The sequence below is a fragment of the Neoarius graeffei genome, chromosome 12, assembly GCF_027579695.1.
Source record: "Neoarius graeffei isolate fNeoGra1 chromosome 12, fNeoGra1.pri, whole genome shotgun sequence".
NCBI classification, from domain to species: domain Eukaryota; kingdom Metazoa; phylum Chordata; class Actinopteri; order Siluriformes; family Ariidae; genus Neoarius; species Neoarius graeffei.
The window spans coordinates 71,504,142-71,530,930 of NC_083580.1; the positions used below are offsets into that span (position 1 = coordinate 71,504,142).

Sequence of the window (26,789 nt, forward strand, 5' to 3'; positions counted from 1 at the left end):
CATCGAATGTATTGAAGCTGCTTGTATTATTTAACTAGAGCAGGTCAAATGAGATTAAGAGGGAACAAACTGTTACTGTTTTGGTTTAAATTGGAGACACAGCTCTTATTAGTATCTAATAAACAGTGGATGATCACAGAAAACAAAGTTTGTCTTGATGTTTTCTGAGCACAGACCTCCCAGTTGGGAAAATGGGAGTTCATTTTTATGTAGTGGTATGTGCTGCCATCTTTAGGATATTTATAGAAGTGCATTTTCTCTGGACTGACATTCCACTGTCTCACTTTTTAAAGCTAGACTGCCTTTCAGATTTCTCAAGTGTAGGTCTCATCTCATTATCTGTAGCTGCTTTATCCTGTTCTACAGGGTCGCAGGCGAGCTGGAGCCTATCCCAGCTGACTACGGGCGAAAGGCGGGGTACACCCTGGACAAGTCGCCAGGTCATCACAGGGCTGACACATAGACACAGACAACCATTCACACTCACATTCACACCTACGGTCAATTTAGAGTCACCAGTTAACCTAACCTGCATGTCTTTGGACTGTGGGGGAAACCGGAGCACCCGGAGGAAACCCACGTGGACACGGGGAGAACATGCAAACTCCGCACAGAAAGGCCCTCGCCGGCCACAGGGCTCGAACCTGGACCTTCTTGCCGTGAGGCGACAGCGCTAACCACTACACCACCGTGCCGCCCCAAGTGTAGGTCATAAAAAGAATTTCCCCTGACACCCAGTTATTTTTACTTAGTGGACCAAAAGCTACTGAATTCGAATCACAGATTTCAAATTTTATTTTTTTAAAATAGAACAATTAATGGGGCGGCACGGTGGTGTAGTGGTTAGCGCTGCCGCCTCACAGCAAGAGGGTCTGGGTTCGAGCCCCGTGGCCAATGAGGGCCTTTCTGTGTGGAGTTTGCATGTTCTCCCCGTGTCCGCGTGGGTTTCCTCTGGGTGCTCCGGTTTCCCCCACAGTCCAAAGACATGCAGGTTAGGTTAACTGGTGACTCTAAATTGACCGTAGGTGTGAATGTGAGTGTGAATGGTTGTCTGTGTCTATGTGTCAGCCCTGTGATGACCTGGCGACTTGTCCAGGGTGTACCCCGCCTTTCGCCCATAGTCAGCTGGGATAGGCGCCAGCTTGCCTGCGACCCTGTAGAACAGGATAAAGCGGCTAGAGATGATGAGGTGAGAACAATTAATGAATTTAAGGTCATGTGGCCCTAAATTCTCTGCTATTTTTTCCTGCTTCACCATGACCCAATTCAAGATACTACCTCATGCATCACGTGGTGGGCTTTCTCCGTTCACACAAGGCATTGTGAGATATAAATTTGAAACAGGAGAGAAAAAAGGAGGATGTGAGTGTGCAAATGAAACGTGAAAGACCGACTACAGTAACAGAAAGCAAGAAGAAAAGACGTTATGTTATATACGAAGGAAAGGAAAAGCAGGACCAAACTAATAAATATCGGCGGTCAGTGAGCACCTCGGTGTGATCAGCTGTTCGTTTAGCGACAGAATGATGGAACCGTCAGTGCACGCTCAAAGGGAAACCTGTAGATGGCGGTAATGTGACACTGTGGATGCCAGCTGCTGTAAAACCCAAAAGAAGAAGGTGGTAAATCTGCGCATGCGCACACGGACTTAATCTGTCTGCTTGACTGCGTGAAGCGAGCAATTTCATGCACATTATTTGCTTGGGAATCCCCTTAAATTAATTAACTTTCCAGCGGCAGAATGGCTTGATATTTTGTGAGATATTACAGAAACAAACACATCACAATAACCACATTTCAGAGGGAACTAAATTTCACCGAATTTATGAAATCGAAAGGCTGTCTAGCTTAAATTTATGCATTTTTTTAACAGTTACAGGTTTTTATTTTGTATCAAAGGAGTGAATTATTTTTACCTCTCAACTCCCAAACTATAATGTATGTATGTTTAAATAAATAAATCAGAATGATGCAATCCATGATACATCTATATATGATCCATGATATAATCCAAAATGTAATGTTTTGAAAATTCTTTTGTAAACTTCTTTGTCGAGATCTTTCAGCAATGACATTTTGTACATGCTTTGTAAACATTTTGGAGGACCATGGCTTCAGCAGTCAGATCAAACCAAGATGATGTCAATACAATCCTCCAGAAACATCAATCCATCCATCTATTATCTCTATCGCAGGGCTAACACAGAGACAAACAACCATTCGTACTGATATTCACATGTTCAGATATTCACAACTATGGGAAATTTCGAGTAGCCACTTGGCCTAATCCACATGTCTTTGGACTGTTGGAGGAAACCGGAGCACCTGCAGGAAACCCACACAGGCATGAGGAGAACATGCAAACTCCATACAGAAAGACTCCGGTTAGCCAGAACCTTCAAACTTCAAACCCAATTGGGGTAAATCAGAATTATTTGATGAAAGCTGTATGATAATTACTTTTGAATACAAGTTTGGATATGATTGGTTCATTCTGTGCACAGTTACATGCCCCATTATAAAAGTCAAATCAAGTCAAGTCAGTTTATTTTGTATCGTGCTTTTAACAACAAATATTGTCGCAAATAGCTTTACAGAAAATTAAAGACTTTTAAATACATTCTCAGAAATTAAAGTAAATTATTGTACCTATAGGTGTACAATGGCTTGTCACTGGGGCAGTACCCTCTAAGGTACTCATTTGTACATGTTTTATATACTTCTTAGGAACAGGTATGTACCTTTTTGGCCCTGAAAAGGTATACATAGGTCCAGTAAGGAGCCCGCGGGGGTACATTAGTGTAGATTGTACCTTTGGGGACAGAAATAGACTCCAACTGTACCCCTATTTCTGACAGTGTATGAGCTAATTTTATCACTAATACATTTATTTATCCCTGATGAGCAAGCCTGTGGTGATGATGCCAAGGAAAAACTCCCCGAGACATCATGATGAAGAAACCTTGAGATGAACCAGACTCAAAAAGGAACCCATCCTCATCTGGGTGATAACAGATAGCATGATTATAAATAACTTGCTTCTATACCTGTGTCCTATATAGTCACAACGTATAACTGTGTAACCAGGAAATTCATTATAGTTTTAACATGAAGTCTGTTTCGTTGAAGTTATCAACTGTTCATTGATGGAGACTTGAGTGCAAAACTGTTATCATGTCAGTTGTAGTCCTCAGCCATCATAGCAAAACTGTAAGTGTCCAGAGCCATCTTCTAAGTGTATATTTTGATTGTCCATATGGGGCTGTCCTCCACAGGAACAATATGATGAGACTCCAGCCAGAAGTAGGGCATCAGGATGGATCAGGTGGGTCTGAAGAGCAGAAGGGTGTGCAAACTTGTGCAACCAGGCTAATATAAGTGTTTGCATTTTCTCTGGGACAAATATATATCTCATCTCATTATCTCTAGCTGCTTTATCTTGTTCTACAGGGTCTCAGGCAAGCTGGAGCCTATCCCAGCTGACTACAGGCGAAAGGCGGGGTACACTCTGGACAAGTTGCCAGGTCATCACAGGGCTGACACATAGACACAGACAACCATTCACACTCACATTCACACCTACGGTCAATTTAGAGTCACCAGTTAACCTAACCTGCATGTCTTTGGACTGTGGGGGAAACCGGAGCACACCCACGCGGACACGGGGAGAACATGCAAACTCCGCACAGAAAGGCCCTCGCCGGCCACGGGGCTCGAACCCGGACCTTCTTGCTGTGAGGCAACAGCGCTAACCACTACACCACTGTGCTGCCCACAAATATATATATAATATATATATATGTTTTCCACTTCACTGTTGTTGGTTGTTATGTCACATTTCCACAATGAGGAAAAAAATTCTGACATGATTCATCTTGGTGACATTTTTTACACCATAAAAGCCTGTAGTTATAACATTTGACTTCCACAGAAGGAATTTAAACCAGTTTCTTAATTTATCGTTACAGTGAGAATTACCTACTCTTATCATAATATTTAACTTTATCATCATGAACATATTGTACCTTTTAAAGCAGTCACTCCTTCAACACATCTCAGAGGATTGTGGCCTAGAGGGCAACACCTTGGGACTGCGGATCTTTGGGATACATGATACTCCCTCTCCAGGTTAGCGTGTGCTCGTGCACTAGGTTACTGGTCTCCAGGCTCGGCTTGTGCTGCCTCCGTCTGTGCGCACAGATCTGCAGTGATAAGCAGCCGGTGTAATTAGTCTGCACCGCACCACCTCTGTGAAAGACTGAATCGCAGACACCTGACACCTGCGTTTGTTGACACTCCCAAAGCCTACGTTTCTTCCTACGAAGCCGGGAAACCTGTTTGTTTAATAATGGATCTGTATGGAGTTCAATGTGTGTGTATTCCGGGTTACTGCACCACATGCAGGTCATAGCATCTAATACTCCAGGCTCATATGAATTTCAGTTGGAAGTTATTCAAATGAAAAATAGTGGTGTATGAAACCACGGGGACAGTGGATGGAAATGAAGCATGGTCTGTTGAGTATCATCCTGTCTATAGCTATTATAGCTTTTAATTGAAATGCAAACTAATAGGATGCATCATCTGGGGCTTTTTAAATTCTCTCTTAGAGATATCTATGTTATCCTTAAAGAAATACTCCAGCATTTTGTAATTTAATATCTACAGACTCGATTACAGTGGAGGTGTAATGGCAGCAAGAAACACTTTTTTATATAGCTCTCTAAAGAATGTCAGTCAAAGGTTTTTATTTTTTAAGATCATAATCAACTTCCCTTTCAGAGACAAACATGTATTTACATATCCTAACATTTATTAACAGAGTTCAACAAATACCAGAAAACTTCTTTTATATGAGGTTTTAGTTAACAGGTTTCATGTTCGTTTCCCATAACAGGGAAATATGTCCAAGTTCTGGCCCACGGTAATATTTAACATATGCAAAGGATTAAGTTTGGGTTTAAAATATGTTTGGACTATGGCTTTAATTTAACTGACTTTTCAGTTACAGTAATATCAAATGATAGTTTCTTCCCTTGGCAGCACGGTGGTGTAGTGGTTAGCGCTGTCGCCTCACAGCAAGAAGGTCCGGGTTTGAGCCCCGTGGCCGGCGAGGGCTTTTCTGTGCAGTGTTTGCATGTTAACTGGTGACTCTAAATTGACCGTAGGTGTGAATGTGAGTGTGAATGGTTGTCTGTGTCTATGTGTCAGCCCTGTGATGACCTGGCGACTTGTCCAGGGTGTACCCTGCCTTTCGCCCGTAGTCAGCTGGGATAGGCTCCAGCTTGCCTGCGACCCTGTAGAAGGATAAAGCGGCTAGAGATAACGAGATGAGATGAATGAGATGAGTTTCTTCCCTTGATCTGTCCAAAGATGTTTTGCTCCTTCGGACAGGTTTTTGTTCTCTCTCATGTTATGGCACATGGCTGAAAAAAAAAATATAATTCAATGCTTGTCTAGTCTTGATTGAGTAGGCAGGCAGCTATACTTGTTCTCTTTGTGCTTTTATTTAGCCTTGAAGGCCTTTAGAAGCAGAGGTAAGACTCAAGGCCTTCTGATCAGTAGTCCAATGTCTTCACCACTGAGCTACCACCCATCCCTAATCAACATGGAGCTGATATGTGTCACACCCAGAGCATCACTGATACAATTCTGTTTGCTAATTTGGATCTGTTTAATAAGCAGCTTCTGATTGTATCTTCTTGCTTTTGTCTCCGAGGACGTCATTGCTTGCACTGAAAGAGTGACTCAGAACTCTGTAAAGCAGTCACTGAGGAAGGTAAACTGCTGGGAGATCATCAACAAGAATTGCTTTGCCTCTGATCAACTGTAGGCTTCTCCAGCAGTGCGCTGTAGCTACTCCACCTGCTCTGATGGCTCAACAACAACAACTTTCCTCTCGATCCTCCTGCAACTAGCTCTCATGTTGAGATGACAATTCACTGCCATGAACATGCTCTCTTTTTTTCCCGGCTCTCCTAGACTCCAGTACAGTGAGAAATGTCATATTGATAGAAATGGTACATCAACTCATTACAGCTCAAGAACATATCCTTCTCATCCTCAACTCCCCCCTTGAGAATCCCTGGCAGTAATGGCATAACTCACTATCAACTGGGAACATCTCTTGGCTCTCATAGTGCAAAAAGAACTGCCTGCACCTCCAACAGATTGTCCCAGATCAGTAGAACGTACCGACTCACAGCCGTACGGTAGGTTGACTACAGATTCTTCAGTTAGACCTGAGAAATAGAGTACCTGTAATCAGGGTAAAGGAAGGCAATATAATGGTCTTGACTATTAGGAGGTACTAGGAATACCAGTGTAATTCCACGTGGCTTGGTCAACAAAGCATGGGTGTTCCAGTCTTTCATCAGTGATGTTTTCCGTAGACAAACACATATATTGACAATAATCAGCATTAGACACCTGCAGCCCCACAGGCCTTTTTAGATTTACCTCAGTGCCTCTGTGAAAACACCCAGACGCATAACGGAACAGAATGGAATGGAATCCACCATAACCTTTCCCTTGTGCTTATTTTTCCATGCAAAATATCTGCTACAGAAAGAAATACTGATTTGTGAATCACAAGTTCCTGGCAATCATACTGGTGCTGGAATAGTGGAAACATTGGCTGGATGGGATGGTGTACCACATCTACTGTACTTGTTCTGTCTGCCAAGAGACTTAATCCATGAACAGGCATGTGGGCCTTCTTTTATTGATTTAATTTGACCATTTCCTATTGTCCAGGTTCTAAGAATGGGAATGCTAATGCTCATGCTTTGTCTTAGATCAGTAAAAATCTGTTTGGACTGTCCGGACTTTGGTGTATCCAATACACCATTGTGGCTTCAGGACATCTAAGAATTACATGCACTTCACAAATCTTAGAACATTAGTGGTGGCCTAGTTGAATACATTGAGTTGTTGATAATCACCCCCTGCCTTTTAGGTCGCTCTGGTATCCTGGAGGACATTGTCACCCACTGTTTACATCCATCCATCCATTATCTGTAGCTGCTTATCCTGTACAGGGTCGCAGGCAAGCTGAAGCCTATCCCAGCTGACTATGGGCGAGAGGCAGAGTACACCCTGGACAAGTTGCCAGGTCATCGCAGGGCTGACACAAACAACCATTCACACTCAATTTAGAGACACCAATTAGCCTAACCTGTATGTCTTTGGGCTGTGGGGGAAACTGGAGCACCCAGATGAAACCTATGCAGACACAGGGAGAACATGCAAACTCCACACACAAAGGCCCTCGTCAGCCGCTGGGCTCGAACCCAGGACCTTCTTGCTGTGAGGCAACAGTGCTAATCACTACACCACCATGCCACCCTGTTTAAATCCAGTTCATTTATTTCCTGAGTATGGCATGTTTTCATGGAGAAGCTGGAGGTAACAGTAAGCCTGAATTCAAATTATCACCCACAAGTTGTGACATCATGGCAATTGGAGGCAATCCCAGCTGACTTCAGGTGAGAGGCAGGGTACACCAAACTATCACAGGTGGACCAAACTACCACAGAGCTAACACAGAGGTGAACAACTATTCACACCTATGGGCAATTTAGAGTATCCATTTGACCTAATCCACGTCTTTGGACTGTGGGAGAAAACCCATGCAGGCATGAGGAGAACGTGTAAGCTCCACACAGAAAACCCCCAGTCGGTCGCGAGGTTCAACCCCAGAACCTTCTTGCTATGAGGCGACAGTGCTAACCACCATGCCACCCACTTCACATTTTCATATTTTATTTAATGGTAAAATATGGCTGATGTAAGAATAAAAATTGTTGCTTGAGGAAATCCTGAGCAGCACAGTGAGTAGCATTGCCACCCACTTTGTTTTGGTTCTCCGTTTTCCTCCCACTGTCCAAAAACATGCAGGTAGGCAAACTGGCTATGTTAGATGGCCCAAGGTGTGAACATGTGTGTGTGTGAGTGAATTAATGAATTTGTGTCCCATCCAGACTGAAGTCTACTGCCTTGTGCCCAGTATTCCTGGGATGGATTCTAGATCCAACAATAATCCTGCTGAAGTTAAAACAGTTACTCAAGTTGAACGAATAAAGGAATGAATTTATTTTGAAAATCCTGATCCTGATGACTTAATAAAGAGTGAAGGCTTTGTTTCAAGGAAATGTTTTTCCTCTCATACCAAGAACTACACAAATTCAGCTGGATTTTGACATGATTTTGTCATAGTTGACAAATTTCCATTGTCAGGCCCGAATATGAACTTCGTGGAAAGATGAACAGGCCTTGTTGTGTGACACAAATGAAGAGCAGCGATGTGGTGTCTACGGTAGGCCGCCCCACAACACTCCAATGAAAAGTCTAGCATGTCAGAACTTTTTTTTTCCTCTCGCCAAGTTTAACAACTCCTTGATAGCCACGGTTGACAATTTCTTAACCCTCCTCCGTTATTTTACCTTGAGGGGTGCAATGACTTGTCACTGGGGCAGTACTCTCTAATGCAGTGTTTCCCAACCTTTCTTGAGCCACGGCACATATTTTACATTTGAAAAATCCCATGGCACACCACCAAACAAAAATGTCACAAAAATTATATATAATGAAATATAATGATCATCTAGTCTCGATTTACTCACAATTTACTTACTCAATGTGAAACCTGGGCCTGTTTAGTTGAACACAAAGCTGATATACTCGCAGGAATTGAAGAAAGACACACACGAAGATCTTCCTCAACAGCTCTGAGTCACTCTCCTTTTTTAGTTTTTATAGCAGTCATGCTTGAAAAGCCCAGCTCGCATAGATACCGTAGGTTGTGGAAAATCACTTTTTTTGCTTTCTTCTGACCTCTACTCATACTAGGGCCTTCATCTGGGTCAGAATTTTCTCTAGGACCCAGTTTGGATTGTGTACTTTTTCTTTTCAAATATTTATCCATCGGTATCACTGCTGTCGTCACACCCGAAGCATTACTAATTCTATTGTTTGAATGGCAACAGGTAGATGCACAGGTTAATTAGCTACCTGCTGCCATCTAGTGGAAGAGTATTTAATTGTTCTGCCTGTCACTATACGTCGCTGGCATAGACGAACGAAGACAAATTATTTGCAGTAAATAAATAATAATTTTCGGAACAATTAAGTGAAATTGGATAATTTTCCACGGTACACCTGATGATCTCTCACGGCACACTAATGTGCCGCGGCACAGTGGTTGGGAATCACTGCTCTAAGGTACCTATTTGTACCCTTTATATACTGTTTGGGGACATATACACTCACCGGCCACTTTATTAGGTACACCTGTCCAACTGCTCGTTAACACTTAATTTCTAATCAGCCAATCACATGGCGGCAACTCAGTGCATTTAGGCATGTAGACATGGTCAAGACAATCTCCTGCAGTTCAAACTGAGCATCAGTATGGGGAAGAAAGGTGATTTGAGTGACTTTGAACGTGGCATGGTTGTTGGTGCCAGAAGGGCTGGTCTGAGTATTTCAGAAACTGCTGATCTACTGGGATTTTCACGCACAACCATCTCTAGGGTTTACAGAGAATGGTCCGAAAAAGAAAAAATATCCAGTGAGCGGCAGTTCTGTGGGCGGAAATGCCTTGTTGATGCAAGAGGTCAGAGGAGAATGGCCAGACTGGTTCGAGCTGATAGAAAGGCAACAGTGACTCAAATAACCACCCGTTACAACCAAGGTAGGCAGAAGAGCATCTCTGAACGCACAGTACGTCGAACTTTGAGGCAGATGGGCTACAGCAGCAGAAGACCACGCCGGGTGCCACTCCTTTCAGCTAAGAACAGGAAACTGAGGCTACAATTTGCACAAGCTCATCGAAATTGGACAATAGAAGACTGGAAAAACGTTGCCTGGTCTGATGAGTCTCGATTTCTGCTGCGACATTCGAATGGTAGGGTCAGAATTTGGCGTCAACAACATGAAAGCATGGATCCATCCTGCCTTGTATCAACGGTTCAGGCTGGTGGTGGTGGTGTAATGGTGTGGGGAATATTTTCTTGGCACTCTTTGGGCCCCTTGGTACCAATTGAGCATCGTTGCAACACCACAGCCAACCTGAGTATTGTTGCTGACCATGTCCATCCCTTTATGACCACAATGTACCCAACTTCTGATGGCTACTTTCAGCAGGATAATGCGCCATGTCATAAAGCTGGAATCATCTCAGACTGGTTTCTTGAACATGACAATGAGTTCACTGTACTCAAATGGCCTCCACAGTCACCAGATCTCAATCCAATAGAGCATCTTTGGGATGTGGTGGAACGGGAGATTCGCATCATGGATGTGCAGCCGACAAATCTGCGCCAACTGTGTGATGCCATCATGTCAATATGGACCAAACTCTCTGAGGAATGCTTCCAGCACCTTGCTGAATCTATGCCATGAAGAATTGAGGCAGTTCTGAAGGCAAAAGGGGGTCCAACCCATTACTAGCATGGTGTACCTAATAAAGTGGCCGGTGAGTGTATGTACCTGTTTGGCCCTTTGAGGTCCAAAAATGAGCCCTAGGGGGTATATCAGTGTAGATTGTACCTTGGGGGACAGAAATGGACTCCTGATTTCTGACCATGCAGACGACACGCAAAGATGTCAATGATGGCTGGTCAGGGTCAAACTTGTAGCGTTGCCAGTATCTTAATTGAAACACGGCAAGAACTTATGGCACCATGATTGCCTAATCTGACATGATGACCATCCATCCATTATCCATAACCATTTATCCTGTGCAGGGTCGCAGGCAAGCTGGAGCCTATCCCAGCTGACTACAGGTGAAAGGCGGGGTACACCCTGGACAAGTCGCCAGGTTATCGCAGTGCTGACACATAGACGCAAACAACCATTCACACCTACGGTCAATTTAGAGCCATCAATTAACCTAACCTGCATGTCTTTGGACTGTCGGGGAAACCAGAGGAAACCCACGCAGACACAGGGAGAACATGCAAACTCCACACAGAAAGGCCCTCGCCGGCTGCTGGGCTCGAACCCAGAACCTTCTTGCTGTGAGGTGACGGCGCTAACCACTACACCGCCGTGTCACCATGACGACCATCACGAAAGACAAAAATATCATGCAGTCTCTGATCCCGGCATGAAACTGCTAAAAATGAAGGCAAACTATTTCCAGTGGCCAAGAGGTCAATTTTCATGTTAGGGGGAAACGTGTGTAGTTTTCCACCTTCGTCCATACCCTAAACCCAACTTTCCCTAGATGTTTTAAACATTTCTTGAAGTGTAAAACTGGGGTACTCTGTGTCACGATGCACTCTAGATCATCAAGATCCTTTCAGGCTGTGGATTAATGGAGCATGACGCCATGACTTATGCATAGTTTCGGCGTCGCACCCAGGCGTGTCATGTTCTTCTTGTCTTGAGTCTTAATACAGTAGCTTCATGAAAGCCAAGAAAAGCCCTGGTGTTATCTATTCATTGCCTCAAGCTCAGATATCCCACTCCCCAGCTGTATGATATCCAGGCACCATAATAGAGAGGCACCTTGTTTCCTTTAGCATAGTGCTAACAGGTGCTAGATAGGGATAGGATATTTATATACACTACCGTTCAAAAGTTTGGGGTCACCCAGACAATTTTGTGTTTTCCATGAAAAGTCACACTTTTATTTACCACCATAAGTTGTAAAATGAATAGAAAATATAGTCAAGACATTTTTCTGGCCATTTTGAGCATTTAATCAACCCCACAAATGTGATGCTCCAGAAACTCAATCTGCTCAAAGGAAGGTCAGTTTTATAGCTTCTCTAAAGAGCTAAACTGTTTTCAGCTGTGCTAACATGATTGTACAAGGGTTTTCTAATCATCCATTAGCCTTCTGAGGCAATGAGCAAACACATTGTACCATTAGAACACTGGAGTGAGAGTTGCTGGAAATGGGCCTCTATACACCTATGGAGATATTGCACCAAAAACCAGCTAGAATAGTCATTTACCACATTATCAATGTATAGAGTGTATTTCTGATTAGTTTAAAGTGATCTTCATTGAAAAGAACAGTGCTTTTCTTTCAAAAATAAGGACATTTCAAAGTGACCCCAAACTTTTGAACGGTAGTGTATATACCATACATTAGGGTGCATCAGTTCATCTCATCTCATCATCTCTAGCCGCGTTATCCTTCTACAGGGTCGCAGGCAAGCTGGAGCCTATCCCAGCTGACTACGGGCGAAAGGCGGGGTACACCCTGGACAAGTCGCCAGGTCATCACAGGGCTGACACATAGACACAGACAACCATTCACACTCACATTCACACCTACGCTCAATTTAGAGTCACCAGTTAACCTAACCTGCATGTCTTTGGACTGTGGGGGAAACCGGAGCACCCGGAGGAAACCCACGCGGACACGGGGAGAACATGCAAACACCGCACAGAAAGGCCCTCGCCGGCCACGGGGCTCGAACCCGGACCTTCTTGCTGTGAGGCGACGGCGCTAACCACTACCCTGTCTAGTCATGTTGTCATAAAATATATTGTATTTTATGTCAAAGAATACATCCAATGGTGGAATGGCACTTTAACATGATCTCTGGGTCACAAGAAATCAATAAATGGAGTCCAACATTGTGATTCAAACCTTACGCGAAAACATAAAATAAGCGTTTTTTGGCAAAAAAAAAAAAAAAAAGAACCTCATGGCGCCACCATTAGACTTTTGAATCTGGACAAAAAATTGTACAGGATGTCTTTATTGGTGAAAAGGAACACCCAAACAAAAATGCATCAGATTTTATGAAAGTGAGGGCAACTGATGCACCCTAACATACATCAAAGTTATAAAATGGTTCATTAAATAAGCAGTTATCACTTTATTTTGAATTCAGTTGCTCAATTAGAGGAAATTCAGTGTGGTGTTTGGTTTGTGTCTCAGGAAGAAGGTTCATGCTGCAGGCTAGGTGAGCTCGGGCGGTGCCGGTAGCTCCACACACACACACACACACTTGTTGTGCCCAACACTGACTCATCTGAAGCTCTGCTCGGATATAATGTCACCCTGTGGATCTTAAACAGAATTAAAGCAAAACCAACACTGAGGTAAACATTAATTAGGTCCGCGCTCAGGGGTGATAAATGGAAATCTCGTCAAACGGATTAACTCATTTGCTGTGTGCTGATTAAGTGTTCATTAGGCTACTTTATAGCTTCGAGGAAGCAGAGAGCATGCTGGTGATTCGCCTCACTTCCAGTTCAGAAGGGAATGGTAAGAGAAATTAATATTATAGATTGTTTTTATAACACTTTCTCATGTTATTGCCAAACCGGAAGCGGCTCGGGGGCGAGTTTGTTGTGTTGATGTTTCTGCGCGCGTGCTGCGTGTATATGTGAATGTGTGCGTGCACGCGCATATAGTAAGAGGAAGATTAGTTTTGGAGTTGTTTGTTTGTTTGTTTGTTTTGCGAAGTATTGAAATGTATATAATATCACGTATTATAATATTAGCTTTTGAATTTGTGGGGATGTTTAGCTGCTCCCAACGAGGAAAACCAGCCAACTAAACTGAGACTCTTGATTTAATAATAATAATCTCATCTCATTATCTCTAGCCGCTTTATCCTGTTCTACAGGGTCGCAGGCAAGCTGGAGCCTATCCCAGCTGACTACGGGTGAAAGGCGGGGTACACCCTGGACAAGTCGCCAGGTCATCACAGGGCTGACACATAGACAACCATTCACACTCACATTCACACCTACGGTCAATTTAGAGTCACCAGTTAACCTAACCTGCATGTCTTTGGACTGTGGGGGAAACCGGAGGAAACCCACGCGGACACGGGGAGAACATGCAAACTCCACACAGAAAGGCCCTCGCCGGCCCCAGGGCTCGAACCCAGGACCTTCTTGCTGTGAGGCGACAGCGCTAACCACTACACCACCGTGCCGCCCTAATAATAATAATAAACTTTATTTACAGACTCAGGGTCCAAAATTGTACATACAAGAAAAACACTTACATTCAGGGCCGGATTACGGACCGGGCCAGTGGGGCAGGGGCCCGGGGGGGCCCATAGCGATGCCAATGCCAATTGTGACATCAGAGGGCCTCTATTCTGTAGGATCTTATGACTACTTGCACTGTTATAGGGCATATCTGAAGAAAACAGAGGGAAGGGGTGGGTGGCGGGGGACGGCAATCAGAGGGCCCCTGGCCCTGAAGTTTCCTTGTTAACTTCTTGGCACAATACATATATCTTTAATCACTAACATTGTATGCCTTAATGTTCTAAACATACAGTATGTTCACATGTCACTTTATTTACTTCATTCACATGTTGCCCTCTGCTAGTTTGCGACCTCAGTAGCCTTTGTGTGTGTGTGTGTGTGTGTGGGGGGGGGGCCTTTGCGAACTCCTGGCCCCGGGGCCCAGACCCCCCGTAATCCGGCCCTGCTTACATTATAATATGTTTTTATATATATATATATATATATATATATATATATATATATATATATATATATATATATATATATACTGGGTGTGATGGGATGGGAGGGATCATCCCCCCCTCTGGTTTTTATCTCTGCTGAAAAAAAAATCCTCGGGGACAACCCCGTCAATAAAACGAACAAACCCCCCAAAAAGTTGACATGACAGGCATGTTGTGACAGTTTTCTATGGTCTACATTGCACTCACTTTCAAAATGACCCGAAGTGGCAGCTTTGATGTTCACGAACGTCCCCAGCAAATAGATACATTGTAGATAATAACAATATCTTTGCGTTCTCATAGAACGCAAAGATATTATTATCTACAATGTATCAATGTATCTGCAGGGATGCAAACAGCACGCTTTTTGGCGGATGCCGCCTTTTTTATGGCGGGTTTTTTTTTTTAGGGGGGGCGTTGGAGTGTCTGATTATAATTTCAAAGTAAATTCTGTATTAAAATAAGCAAATCTGTTACAGTCCATGAAACAGGAAGTATAAGGATGAGAAAAAAACAGTTTAAATCGGAAAGCTGCGCACAATGTGAACTGCGCCATCAGAGCAAACTGTTCATTTAGTATTCATGTATTTTAGTGATTTTCGAGTCACTGTCCATTTAATCCGGAGGGAGAGAAACATCACAGCAACGCGACAAGCAATGCGAACTTTGTGTTAGTCTTTGTGTATTTAGTCAGAGAGATAGGAAGATGAATTTACTATCTCTGGTTTAGTGTTCGTTCGTTTTCATTTAGTGTTATTCATTTGATATCATCGGATGTTATTGAGCTGTTAGCCTATTGTTACCTTAATTTTGTGACCTTTTATGATTTAAAAAAAAAAAACATCCCCCTTTCTGGTTTTTTGACAAATCGCACCCTGTGTGTGTATGTGTGTATATATATATATATATATATATATATATATATATATATATATATATATATATATATATATATATATATATATATATATATAAAAAGAAATCAAATTGAAGATACATACAATTGGCTCTTCCAATATTTCCAAATATCAGAACAGTATTGGGTATCATTTTCCTTAATACTAGTTAAACACATTATGATGGCATTTCTTGATACTGTTAACCTACACATAAATTTGAACATGAGGTTTCTCATTAGAGCCTGGAACGTGGGCACACTTGCAGTTACAAACAGAGCACTTGCACTTTCCGCCATAATAAAAATGTATACAAAAGCAACAAACAAAAAAGAAAACATACCAACATGGTATAATATAGGACTGCTCGATTATGGAAAAATAATAATCATGATTATTTCAGTCAATATTGAAATCACGATTATTCAAACGATTTTTTTGAAACAATGCATTTATTCAGCATTTCTCTTTAAAACAAAAAAACCTCTTTGTTATTGATCATTTACATTCACCTTTCTTTCAAACTGAAAATAAATATATCTGGCGCCGTTGCCAGATTTTTCCACTCTGGAACCTGTTCTCAAAAAATATCGTTTTGGGGCACCCAAAACGCCGGTGCCGTGTGGACACCAGGCCGAAGCGATAAACAATTTTATCAGATTCACCTGAATCCGTTGCCGTGTGGACAGCCTCTTGGAGAAGCTATAAAAATGACCTTCCTTTGAGCAGATTGAGTTTCTGGAGCATCACATTTGTGGGGTCGATTAAATGCTCAAAATGGCCAGAAAAATGTCTTGACTATATTTTCTATTCATTTTACAACTTATGGTGGTAAATAAGTGTGACACTTCATGGAAAACACAATATTGTCTGGGTGACCCCAAACTTTTGAACGGTAGTGTATACTTCAAAAAAAGGCTATAAGAATAATTCAGGCGGCATGGTGGTGTAGTGGTTAGCGCTGTCGCCTCACAGCAAGAAGGTCCGGGTTCGAGCCCCGTGGCCGGCGAGGGCCTTTCTGTGCAGAGTTTGCATGTTCTCCCCGTGTCCGCGTGGGTTTCCTCCGGGTGCTCCGGTTTCCCCCACAGTCCAAAGACATGCAGGTTAGGTTAACTGGTGACTCTAAATTGACCGTGAGTGTGAATGGTTGTCTGTGTCTATGTGTCAGCCCTGTGATAATAAGATGAGAATAATTCATAGTGCTGGTTACCGAGATCATACTAATTCACTATTCTTAAATTCAAAATGTTTAAAATTCAGGGATATTATAGAATATAAAACTGCCTTAGTAATGTACAAAGTAAGGAATTATAAGGTACCAAGGAATATCCAAATAATGTTCTCGGATAGCGAGGGGGCTATAATTTTAGGGGGAAATTGAAATTTAAAATTCACAGTGCTAGGACACCGTTAAAAATGTTCAGTATCTCTATTTGTGGAGTAAAGCTATGGGACAGTTTGAATGTGGCACTCATGAAATGTACAACTATAAACCAGTTCAAAAAAAGGTATAAGGAACAGCTCTTTGAGGTATAGGGAGGAGGAATTACAGTAACATGCTATTGATGTGTATATACGGTATGTGGGTATGGGTACATTTGGATATATTATAGTATTTTATTATTATTTTTTGTTGATTTTGCTTTCTTTTGTGTATATATAGTTTATTATGGTGGAAAGTGACGTTTGATTAACAGTGGTATAGAGGGTTAGGATTTGACAAGTTATTTACTTCTTCCTAATCCTTTCCGAACGTTATTATGTTACTGCCTTGTGGCTACGCTATTCTGTTTATGACTTGATTTGTGTGTATATCTCATCTCATTATCTCTAGCTGCTTTATCCTGTTCTACAGGGTCGCAGGCATATACACTAAGTAACTTTAAAAACGCACATTGATAAAACTTGCTGAATTCGTGCTGAGTTTATCTCAAGAAGAAAAGAAATATATCACAATGGAAAAATAACTTCGTTCCGCCCGAATAAGTTCCAAATCTGTGCTCAAATCAGAATTTAAGGGAGTTGTACTCAATAACGTACAATATGACTCGGGTAGTCAATGACATGGACAGGCTTTAATTTTCAAACAAATTTTGCATACACTGTACACACACAATCTTGCCTATAAATACCCGGGGGAAATGATGGGAAAATTGTCATTATTGAAGATGCCACGCCTAAGCCAAAATCAACGTGAACAGGCCATCGGGATGTTGCGTGCCGGAAGTACACAGACAGAGGTCGCCCGGCACTTCGGTGTTCATCATTCGACCATTTCCCGTTTGAGTCAGCGTTACAGACAGACAGGGAGCACCAGGGATCGTCCACGCCCTGGTCAGCCTCGAGTCACGACGCCAGTTCAGGATCAGCACATCAGGCTAGCTCACCTCCGTGACAGATTCCTGACCCCCTCAGTCACTGCTGCTGAGACCCCTGGACGACACAGACCCAGAATCTCCAGCATGACGGTCCGAACATGGACCAACTGTCACTTTGAATTTTTTTATTGTGAATTAATTCTTGAGTTTGACAATAAATGTCCTTTATCGATGTTTCAAGATGTGTGTGCATTACATACAATATCATAAATTTCAAATATATGCATGGATCTAAAGTGATATCGTGTTGAATTCCATTGTGCGTTTTTAAAGTTACTTAGTATATAAACAAACTTCTAGTATAATTATGCTAACTTGGGAGTATATTTATTCAAGATTAAACATGAGGTAATGTTTTTTTATTATTATTTAATTTATTTGGTTACTATGGTTAGCTTGGCATTAATTTAGCAACATTCATAATGCTGTCCGTGGCATCATCTCACAGTGATGGTAAGGAAAAAGTGTGTTGACAGAATAAATGTGTGTGGGGTAGGGTGTGTTGTTTGTTTTTGTATATTTGAACTTATGGATAGCATGTTCAGGACTCCTCCTAATCAAACATTATACCCTGAACCAATATTGTCTGTGGACCGAGTCCAATTTCTGAGTAGTTGTTTTCAGTACGCCTGCTGCTCCAAGCCCTGAAACCAAATTTGTTCACAGTAACACAGACCCCTGAAACCTGTTACACAAGTTTTTAAAATGAAGAAGCAACATGATTACTGGGGAAGTGCAAACATGTCCTGGTAGATGGAGAGAATATTAACATTGTGTTCACTGTAACACGTGAAGTCAACAAGTAATGATTCAAAAAAAGTATATTTAAAACAAATGACCAAACAATAATTCACATTTGATTGATTTCCAAACAGTAAAGAAGAAGAAAAAAAAATGCAATAATCAAAACATCGTCATGAACAAACAGAATAGCGTAGCAATAACATAATAACGTTCGGAAAGGATTAGGAAGAAGTAAATAACTTATCAAATCCTAACCCTCTATACCACCGCTAATCAAACGTCACTTTCCGCCATAATAAAAATGTATACAAAAGCAACAAACAAAAAAGAAAACATACCAACATGGTATAATATAGCAGCGGTCTCAAAAGTAGCCGGTCACCGGCGGCAAATCGCCGGCTATGGCTTGTGATGCCGCCGGCTATTGTCAGTCGAGTCACAAAATTTTTAATATTAAATATTTCTGACAGCAAAAAAAGTTGTGAACGTAAATTACATCCACTATGTCATGTATGTCCGTTGCCGCGTCAACTGTGTTTACATCCTCGACACGAGTGCAGCCATTACTGCCGCCTGTGTTGCCAGATTGGGCAGGAAAACGCACAATTTGGGCGGTTTTAAGTGCATTTTGGCAGGTTTTGAACATATTTTGGGCTGTAAAACGTCAGCAGTATCTGGCAACATATTTTTTTACTTAATACAAGAAATTAATGGATGCCAACGTTTTTGCCAAAATGGTATTTTATTTTCCATTGTTTAGGCAGCTTCAGCATCATACTGTGAGATTCTGTTCAAATTGTTTTTTTTCTTCTATGAAGCCTGAGCCATTTATTTTATTAGTTTATAATTATTGTTTAATTTAGTCTTCAGGAGAGACTGCCTGCACACAGTACTAGTATTAATAGTTTTTTTTTTCTTACATGAAAGCTGAGGCATTTATATTATATTTGAAGGTAACTTCATGTTGTGCTGTGAGGTTCTCTGCACTTCAACGTTTGAACCAACAGGTGCATTTGGATAAGTAAAGCTTATTTTTCTGCATTTTTGTAGTCCTGGTAATCTTTTATATTGGCAAAGTTGTTTATAGGACCATTTCTCAGTGTCTGTTTTTTTAATCAATAGTTTTTCAGTAATAACTTAATATTTAACATATCACTCAATTTTAAACAACCCCCGCGCCTCCCCCATAGTCTCCAAAATTTCTGTGGGAAACACTGGCGTGCGTAACAACGCTAATCAAGCTTAAGCTAGACGACCCGCCTCAAATACCCGTCCTGGGTAAATGTTATCTCAATTTTAGATGGCCTGTTCCAAACCATCCCGCCCCATGAAAAATTCGTACTTGCATATCATCCATCCATCCCTGCACGCTTTGCGCGCATTATGTCTGCCGCTGGCAGACATTTTACCATTTTGCACCCTGCTGTAAATTATTTGTACCCTGCTATTCTCTCAAACTTTGAAGCCCCTGATATAGGGCTGCTCGATTATGGAAAAAATAATCACGATTATTTCAGTCAATATTGAAATCACGATTATTCAAACGATTTTTTTGAAACGATGCATTTATTCAGCATTTCTCTTTAAAACAAAAAAAAAACCTCTTTGTTATTGATCATTTACATTCACCTTTCTTTCAAACTGAAAATATAGTCTAGAAAAACTTAAGTTTGCGATGTATAAAACAAAATAAAAATATTCTTTTGACATAAAACAGAGAAAAACAAATGTACATAGGCTGCGTGTCTTTGGCTAAATAATATCCGACGGATGCTGTGAGTGCGTTGTGCCTGTCCGAACTCGTGGCATTGTAGAGAGTGGCTGAAATGGATGGCTGCATTGTCTTGCTGGTTGTGGCGGCATCGGCTTTATCTTTTTTGTTTGTTTTTTGTTTCATCATGAATAACTTTATGGCTCAGTTTCAGGTGGTTGAAGAGGTTTGTAGTGTTGCCAAGAGGTGCAGATACTGCCTTATTGCAAATCTTACACACGTTGTGCTTCTGTTCCACGTCGGATTCTTCGAATCCAAAGTGATCCCATATTACAGACGTTTTTCGTCCCTTTTTGTCGACCAACCGATTCTGCCCTCCTTCTGGCATCTTGCGAGCCTACCTCGCGCCAAACAATTCACAATCTCTCCTCTTTTCAGCTGCGTGAGTGGAAAGCCATAGACGCACTGCTTCCGCCGTGTGAGTGTTGTCGGCAAGTCTGCGCATGGGCCCGCGGGAAGGAAATGTATTGCGTGTGCGCGTCCCCGAAAAATGGCAAAATAATCGTTTCAACTCGATTATATGCATTTTGAGATCGTTTGACACAAAATCGAAATCGTGATCAAAATTCGATTAATTGCACAGCCCTAGTATAATATAGACCAAATCATATATACAGGTACTTATGTTATACAATATACACACATACATTTCCACTTAAACAATTAAAGGATATGGGACATGGATTTTTTTTCTGGGTATAATTATGTATAAAGGACATAAGAAATGCCATCTAAATCACTGCAGGGCTTCAAAAATGTGAAAATCATCACATTATTCAACTTTTTCTATACATCAGCGTAAAACAATGATTCGTTAATGAGCTAGGTGGTCACGTGACCCGTGACGTCACAAAAACTTTCCAAGGAGCCAGCGCTTGGGAATCTAATGTAAACAGGTTACCGAAATGGACACCATCGACAGTGACATTCCCGATGTTTCACAGAGATGTGAAGTTAGACCCTATCAATTCGAACCGATAGCTGGAAATTCACATGAACATGGATCTTGTCTTTACTCTGACGGGTCAGATGATTCTGAGAGTGAGAGTTCATTCAATCCCCATGAAACTGAAAGCGGTCGGCTCGATAACACTTCCTGGTAAGTTAAAAACAATTCTGCTCAAAGGCTAATGATCTGTCGAAAGAAGTATTATTTTTGTATCATACATTGAAAGTTCATCATAGATCTAGCTAAAGTCCGTTGCAAGCTAGTTTTTTTTTTTTTGCTGATATTTTTCGAGATTGATTGAGATACAATGCTTCCAGAGTCCGAGATGAAAACATTCAAAATGGCGAAACGCCATCACACAGCCAACAACACTACGCCATTTGGCGAAAGAGATGAAAATTAAGAAAAGTTAAACAAACTTACCAACATAACTTTAACATTTATTTAAATGTCCATTAATGTTACAGGATTTCTTGACTGTCTCTACAGTTGTAGTAATGTTAGGCCCTGTATATTATGGCGCTATCACTGCCTCCATGAACCCGGCTATACGGCCTCTTAAATTTTTGGCTTGGCAATTAATATCGCTCAGTACCTGAGTATTAATGTTGAAAGAATCCTCAGTGAAATGGTCCGAACACAGTTTGTGGGAAACAGTAGGTGCAAAGTTTTTTCTACGGCAGTAGTGAGCCCACACTTTCCTCAGCTTCGGGTCCTTGGGGAATGCAAAAAAACTTACTCCAGGGCATTTCCCATTGGAATTATTGCAACCATAAGCAGCACAATACACCATGATGTTCAATGTACGTTAAAGACTATAAAAACAATTTTCTTGTCATTCACTTCTCCATTCATCTACCCGCTTGTGCTGTACCCGAAAGTTTTTGTGACGTATGATCACGTGACAGCGGCTCTTCCGGTTGTAAAATATGCATATGGGAGCTCGAGCAGAAATGCCATATAATTATAACGATTTTGCTGAATTTAATAGATGATTTTGTATTTGTTGATGCAATTAATTCATATTTTTAATGGAAAGAAACTGATATAGCGTGCATTTATGTTTCATGTCCCATGTCCTTTAAAGAAACTACTTTTTTTCCCTTTTTTAAACAGGTTATTCTCATAAATATTAGTATTTTCTCTCAAAAACAAGAAACAAATATGCTGACCTCAAAGATTTTGTTTACCATGGGGGCAGCCATGGGCCCAAAGGGTTGCCAGTTTGATTCCCACAACCGGAAGGAAAAATGTGAGGGGAGTTGAGTGAATGAACAGCACTTTCCCCTCCCTCTGTATCATGGCTGAAGTGCCCTTGAGCGAGGCACCTAACGCCCAACTGCTCCCCGGGTGCTGTAACATCGCTGCCCATTGCTCTGGGTATGTGTGCGCGCTCATTGCCCACTTGTGTTTTAACTGCTTCAGATGGGTTAAATGCAGAGGAGGAATTTCACTGTGCTCGAGTGTACTGTACATGTGACAAACAAAGGCAGCTTCTTGTAAATGCAAATTGTCATCCTTAAAGGTGCCATATGCAAGTATTTGCATACTCCAAAGCAATAGGGGGCAGTACATCACCAGAATGTTTAGTGCCCACCCGCATTGTGAGAAACAAAGAAATGCACGTGAAATGCAAATGTTTACTTTGGTATGTAGCTAGAGGAAAAGATGATTGAGCTTGTCATATACAGCTGTTCTGAGTGGTCTGAACCGTGTGCCAACAAACCGCTAACTTGGCAAACCTATTAACATGGTCAGTGATGTTATATGATTAGCTACTTTTTATAAGCGATCACTGCAAATTCAGCATCGAACATCATCCCTTTACTCCCTAAAGGCCAATTTATGCTGACAACCCAGTCCTCGCAGATAGCGTCGCAGACAGTGTCTGTGTAGCCCCCCCACCTTCGCAGACGCTCTGCGCGCACCTCCCAAAAATTGTGACCACCGCAGAAGCCTCGCAGACAGCGCCGCAGACAAGAGGGCTCTGATTGGTCCACTCTACATCCGCTGTACACGCACTTCCGCTTCCCTACTTTCCCGGTTTGTTTTGTTTTCACGACCGGCATTTTTAAAAACACGAGCGAAGCTGGAGCAGCATGAAGAGCGGTTGATTGAGGAAGTACGGACATCTATACGACTCCAGTTCTAGTCATTATAAAAAAAAAAGTTCTAGTCATTATAAGTAACCGGAGGATAAACACTCCACTAACCACACCCACCAACTACTCCTAGCGACTTCGCGCCCCCTTGCGTTGTGCCGGTGAATAACATCGCGCACGCCTATTGTCCCCGCTCAACAATAAATTACAACTGTCTGCGAAAAGCTATCTGCGAAAGCCTTGTCGCATGAGCATGCAGAGGCCTTAAGAGCTGTGGAAAGTAACACCAAAGTTAACTTTTTTTGGGGATGGGGGTGGCTTCTATCATGTTAAGTCTGATACCATTAGTCGTTTCTGGGGCCAAATACGTTGCTAGATTTTGTGACTTTTTAGACCCCCTTTAGTAACTTGGCAGTTAAATCTAGTGACCCTTTCAGCACGCGTTACTAGCCGTGTTTCCATTAACCTGCTTAATGCGCAATTTGAAGGAGCAAACAAATAATGGAAATGCGAATTTTGAAAACTTGTACGGCAAAAATGGTTTTATGCTCGCATGAGATGGCTTTTCAGACGATTCGATAAAGCAATATTTTGCAAAATTTAAATAGAAACGCATTTATCGCATTTAAGTCACATGACATGAAGAGCAAATGGAAACTCTGCCTTTCTGAAAAAAAAAGCACGCTCTGTGAGAGCTATCGTGAGAGGAGAAAAGTAATGCCTCGGTCACAACCGGCCGTACGTGCTCCTACGGCCGGTCTACGTGCAAAAAACGCAAGAAACGCACGGAGGGCGCGCGTGTGACGTGCTGATTTTTGAGCCGTAGACCGGCCGCAGAGGTTCTTTGTCATGTCAAACAAACTCTACGGGCGCTTACGTTTTTTTCAGGTTGCAAGACAAACTTACGGCCAACGTGTGTCTTTCTCCACGAATAAAAAAAAAACGCAGCGATTTGGGAAACGCCAAAAGTCGCATGGCCAAAAAATCGTACGTCCGGTTGTGACCTAGGCTTAAGCTTTAATCCCATAACATCACTTTAGCAATTGTGGTGGGCGCTTTTTTTTTAAATTTATTTATTATTTATTTTTTATATAAACATTGTAGTTTTTCACAAAATGGAAGCAATGGCAACCCAGCTGGTGACCGTCTTGAACTTGATGCAGCTTTAAAGGAACAGTCCACCGTAATTCCATAATAAAATATGCTCTTATCTGAATTGAGACGAGCTGCTCCGTACCTCTCCGAGCTTTGCGCGACCTCCCAGTCAGTCAGACGCGCTGTCACTCCTGTTAGCAATGTAGCTAGGCTCAGTATGGCCAATGGTATTTTTTGGGGCTGTAGTTAGATGCGACCAAACTCTTCCACGTTTTTCCTGTTTACATAGGTTTATATGACCAGTGATATGAAACAAGTTCAGTTACACAAATTGAAACGTAGCGATTTTCTATGCTATGGAAAGTCTGCACTATAATGACAGGCGTACTAACACCTTCTGCGCGCTTCGGCAGCGCATTGATACGGAGCTCAGATATCAATGCGCTGCTGAAGCACGCAGAAGGTGTTAGTACGCCTGTCATTATAGTGCGGACTTTCCATAGCATAGAAAATCGCTACGTTTCAATTTGTGTAACTGAACTTGTTTCATATCACTGGTCATATAAACCTATGTAAACAGGAAAAACGCGGAAGAGTTTGGTCGCATCTAACTACAGCCCCAAAAAATACCATTGGCCATACTGAGCCTAGCTACATTGCTAACAGGAGTGACAGCGCGTCTGACTGACTGGGAGGTCGCGCAAAGCTCGGAGAGGTACGGAGCAGCTCGTCTCAATTCAGATAAGAGCATATTTCATTATGGAAGTACGGTGGACTGTTCCTTTAAAGCTCACATCTTAGTTGCTGTTGTACGAATTCAGAACGCAAGCTTGTGCCACTCACTGTCAATGTGTAACGCCCACTGATTTCTTCATACTGTTTTGTACTGCAGACAGATTGGACACTACAATGATTCACTATTGCCTCTTGAGATGCGTGTTATTATGAGCTGGATGGTCTATCCTGTCTCGGCTAGCTGGTTAGCATGCTAATGTCGGTAACTATCTCTGCAAAACAAAACGCTGAAGTCTTTGACATAATATCAAAACTTTATTTCTTCACATTGTCCATTTTAAAACAATTGAGAAATTAACTAAACTAAAATTCTTACATATGAGTGATTCCACGCTTATGGGTACTGAAATGGGGACATGAACTTATTTTTAAAAATTCACCTAAAACCATTTCTTTTTTTTACCATCAGGTCACAAAACATGTAATCTTTAATGAATGATATGTTAAAAGATAACTTTAATTTTCTGAGATGTAATAAAAGCATATTTATATGCCAAAGTCAGAACGTAACAGAAGTGTTGTGGACATATATATTCTCAATTTTAACAATGTAGAATTACTTTTTGAAACATAGGAAGGTGATGTTTTAGCAAATATAATTAATAAACATGTGTAGTAGAATAAACATACACATTCTTTCAATAAGATGAACATGGTATATAGCTAGATTGTAATTAATTTGTAACAGACGCGAGATGGACAATCGTAACAGAAGTAATGGAACAGACATCATTTTGGAACTCATAGGCTTGACTTTGGCATATAAATATGTTTTTATTACATCTCAGAAAATTAAAGTTATCTTTTAACATATCATTCATTAAAGATTACATGTTTTGTGACCTGATGGTAAAAAAAGAAATGGTTTTAGGTGAATAAGTTCATGTCCCCATTTCAGTACCCATAAGCGTGGAATCACTCATCTCATCTCATTATCTCTAGCCGCTTTATCCTTCTACAGGGTCGCAGGCAAGCTGGAGCCTATCCCAGCTGACTACGGGCGAAAGGCGGGATACACCCTGGACAAGTCGCCAGGTCATCACAGGGCTGACACATAGACACAGACAACCATTCACACTCACATTCACACCTACGGTCAATTTAGAGTCACCAGTTAACCTAACCTGCATGTCTTTGGACTGTGGGGGAAACCGGAGCACCCGGAGGAAACCCACGCGGACACGGGGAGAACATGCAAACTCCGCACAGAAAGGCCCTCGCCGGCCCCGGGGCTCGAACCCAGGACCTTCTTGCTGTGAGGCGACAGTGCTAACCACTACACCACCGTGCCGCCCGGAATCACTCATATAGCACCTTTTTTTAAAACAAGGGGTTTATTATGAAATATCACCTCGTACTGGGCTAAGTATTTTAGCCCAGAAGCTGATGGTCTCTGACAGTTGATTTAAAAAAAAAAAAAAAAAAAGGCATAACCCTAAATATATCTAAACCAATACCGAATTAGTGCAGCAAAAAAAAAAAAAAGTTTTTGCGATTGGTCATCTCCGTGTCCAGGCCATCCATGTTCCCAGACCTACGGTAGGAATATAAAAGGGCTTGAAATTCTGTGCATGAAGGAACGTCCAAAATCCCTCTCTGA

At 41.8% G+C, this 26,789-nt stretch overlaps 1 protein-coding gene and 1 long non-coding RNA gene across 4 annotated transcripts in view; one reads left to right on the top strand and one right to left on the bottom strand.

Annotated features, from left to right (window-relative positions):
* The window catches only part of LOC132895597 (uncharacterized), a 38,109-nt gene extending 33,864 nt beyond the window's left edge, over positions 1-4,245 (bottom strand). The window contains exon 1 of the long non-coding RNA XR_009655784.1: positions 4,026-4,245. This is a non-coding gene — a long non-coding RNA (uncharacterized LOC132895597). The remainder of the gene's footprint in view (positions 1-4,025) is intronic.
* An 8,691-nt stretch (positions 4,246-12,936) lies between these two features.
* Positions 12,937-26,789, top strand: part of nipal4 (NIPA like domain containing 4) — a 32,989-nt gene continuing 19,136 nt past the window's right edge. For all 3 annotated transcript variants that reach the window (XR_009655785.1, XM_060936359.1, XM_060936360.1), the window contains exon 1: positions 12,937-13,234. Coding sequence is in view for 2 of the 3 variants with exons in the window: in XM_060936359.1 (XP_060792342.1) it covers positions 13,195-13,234 (40 nt within the window). In the remaining variant the exon portion in view is untranslated. The remainder of the gene's footprint in view (positions 13,235-26,789) is intronic.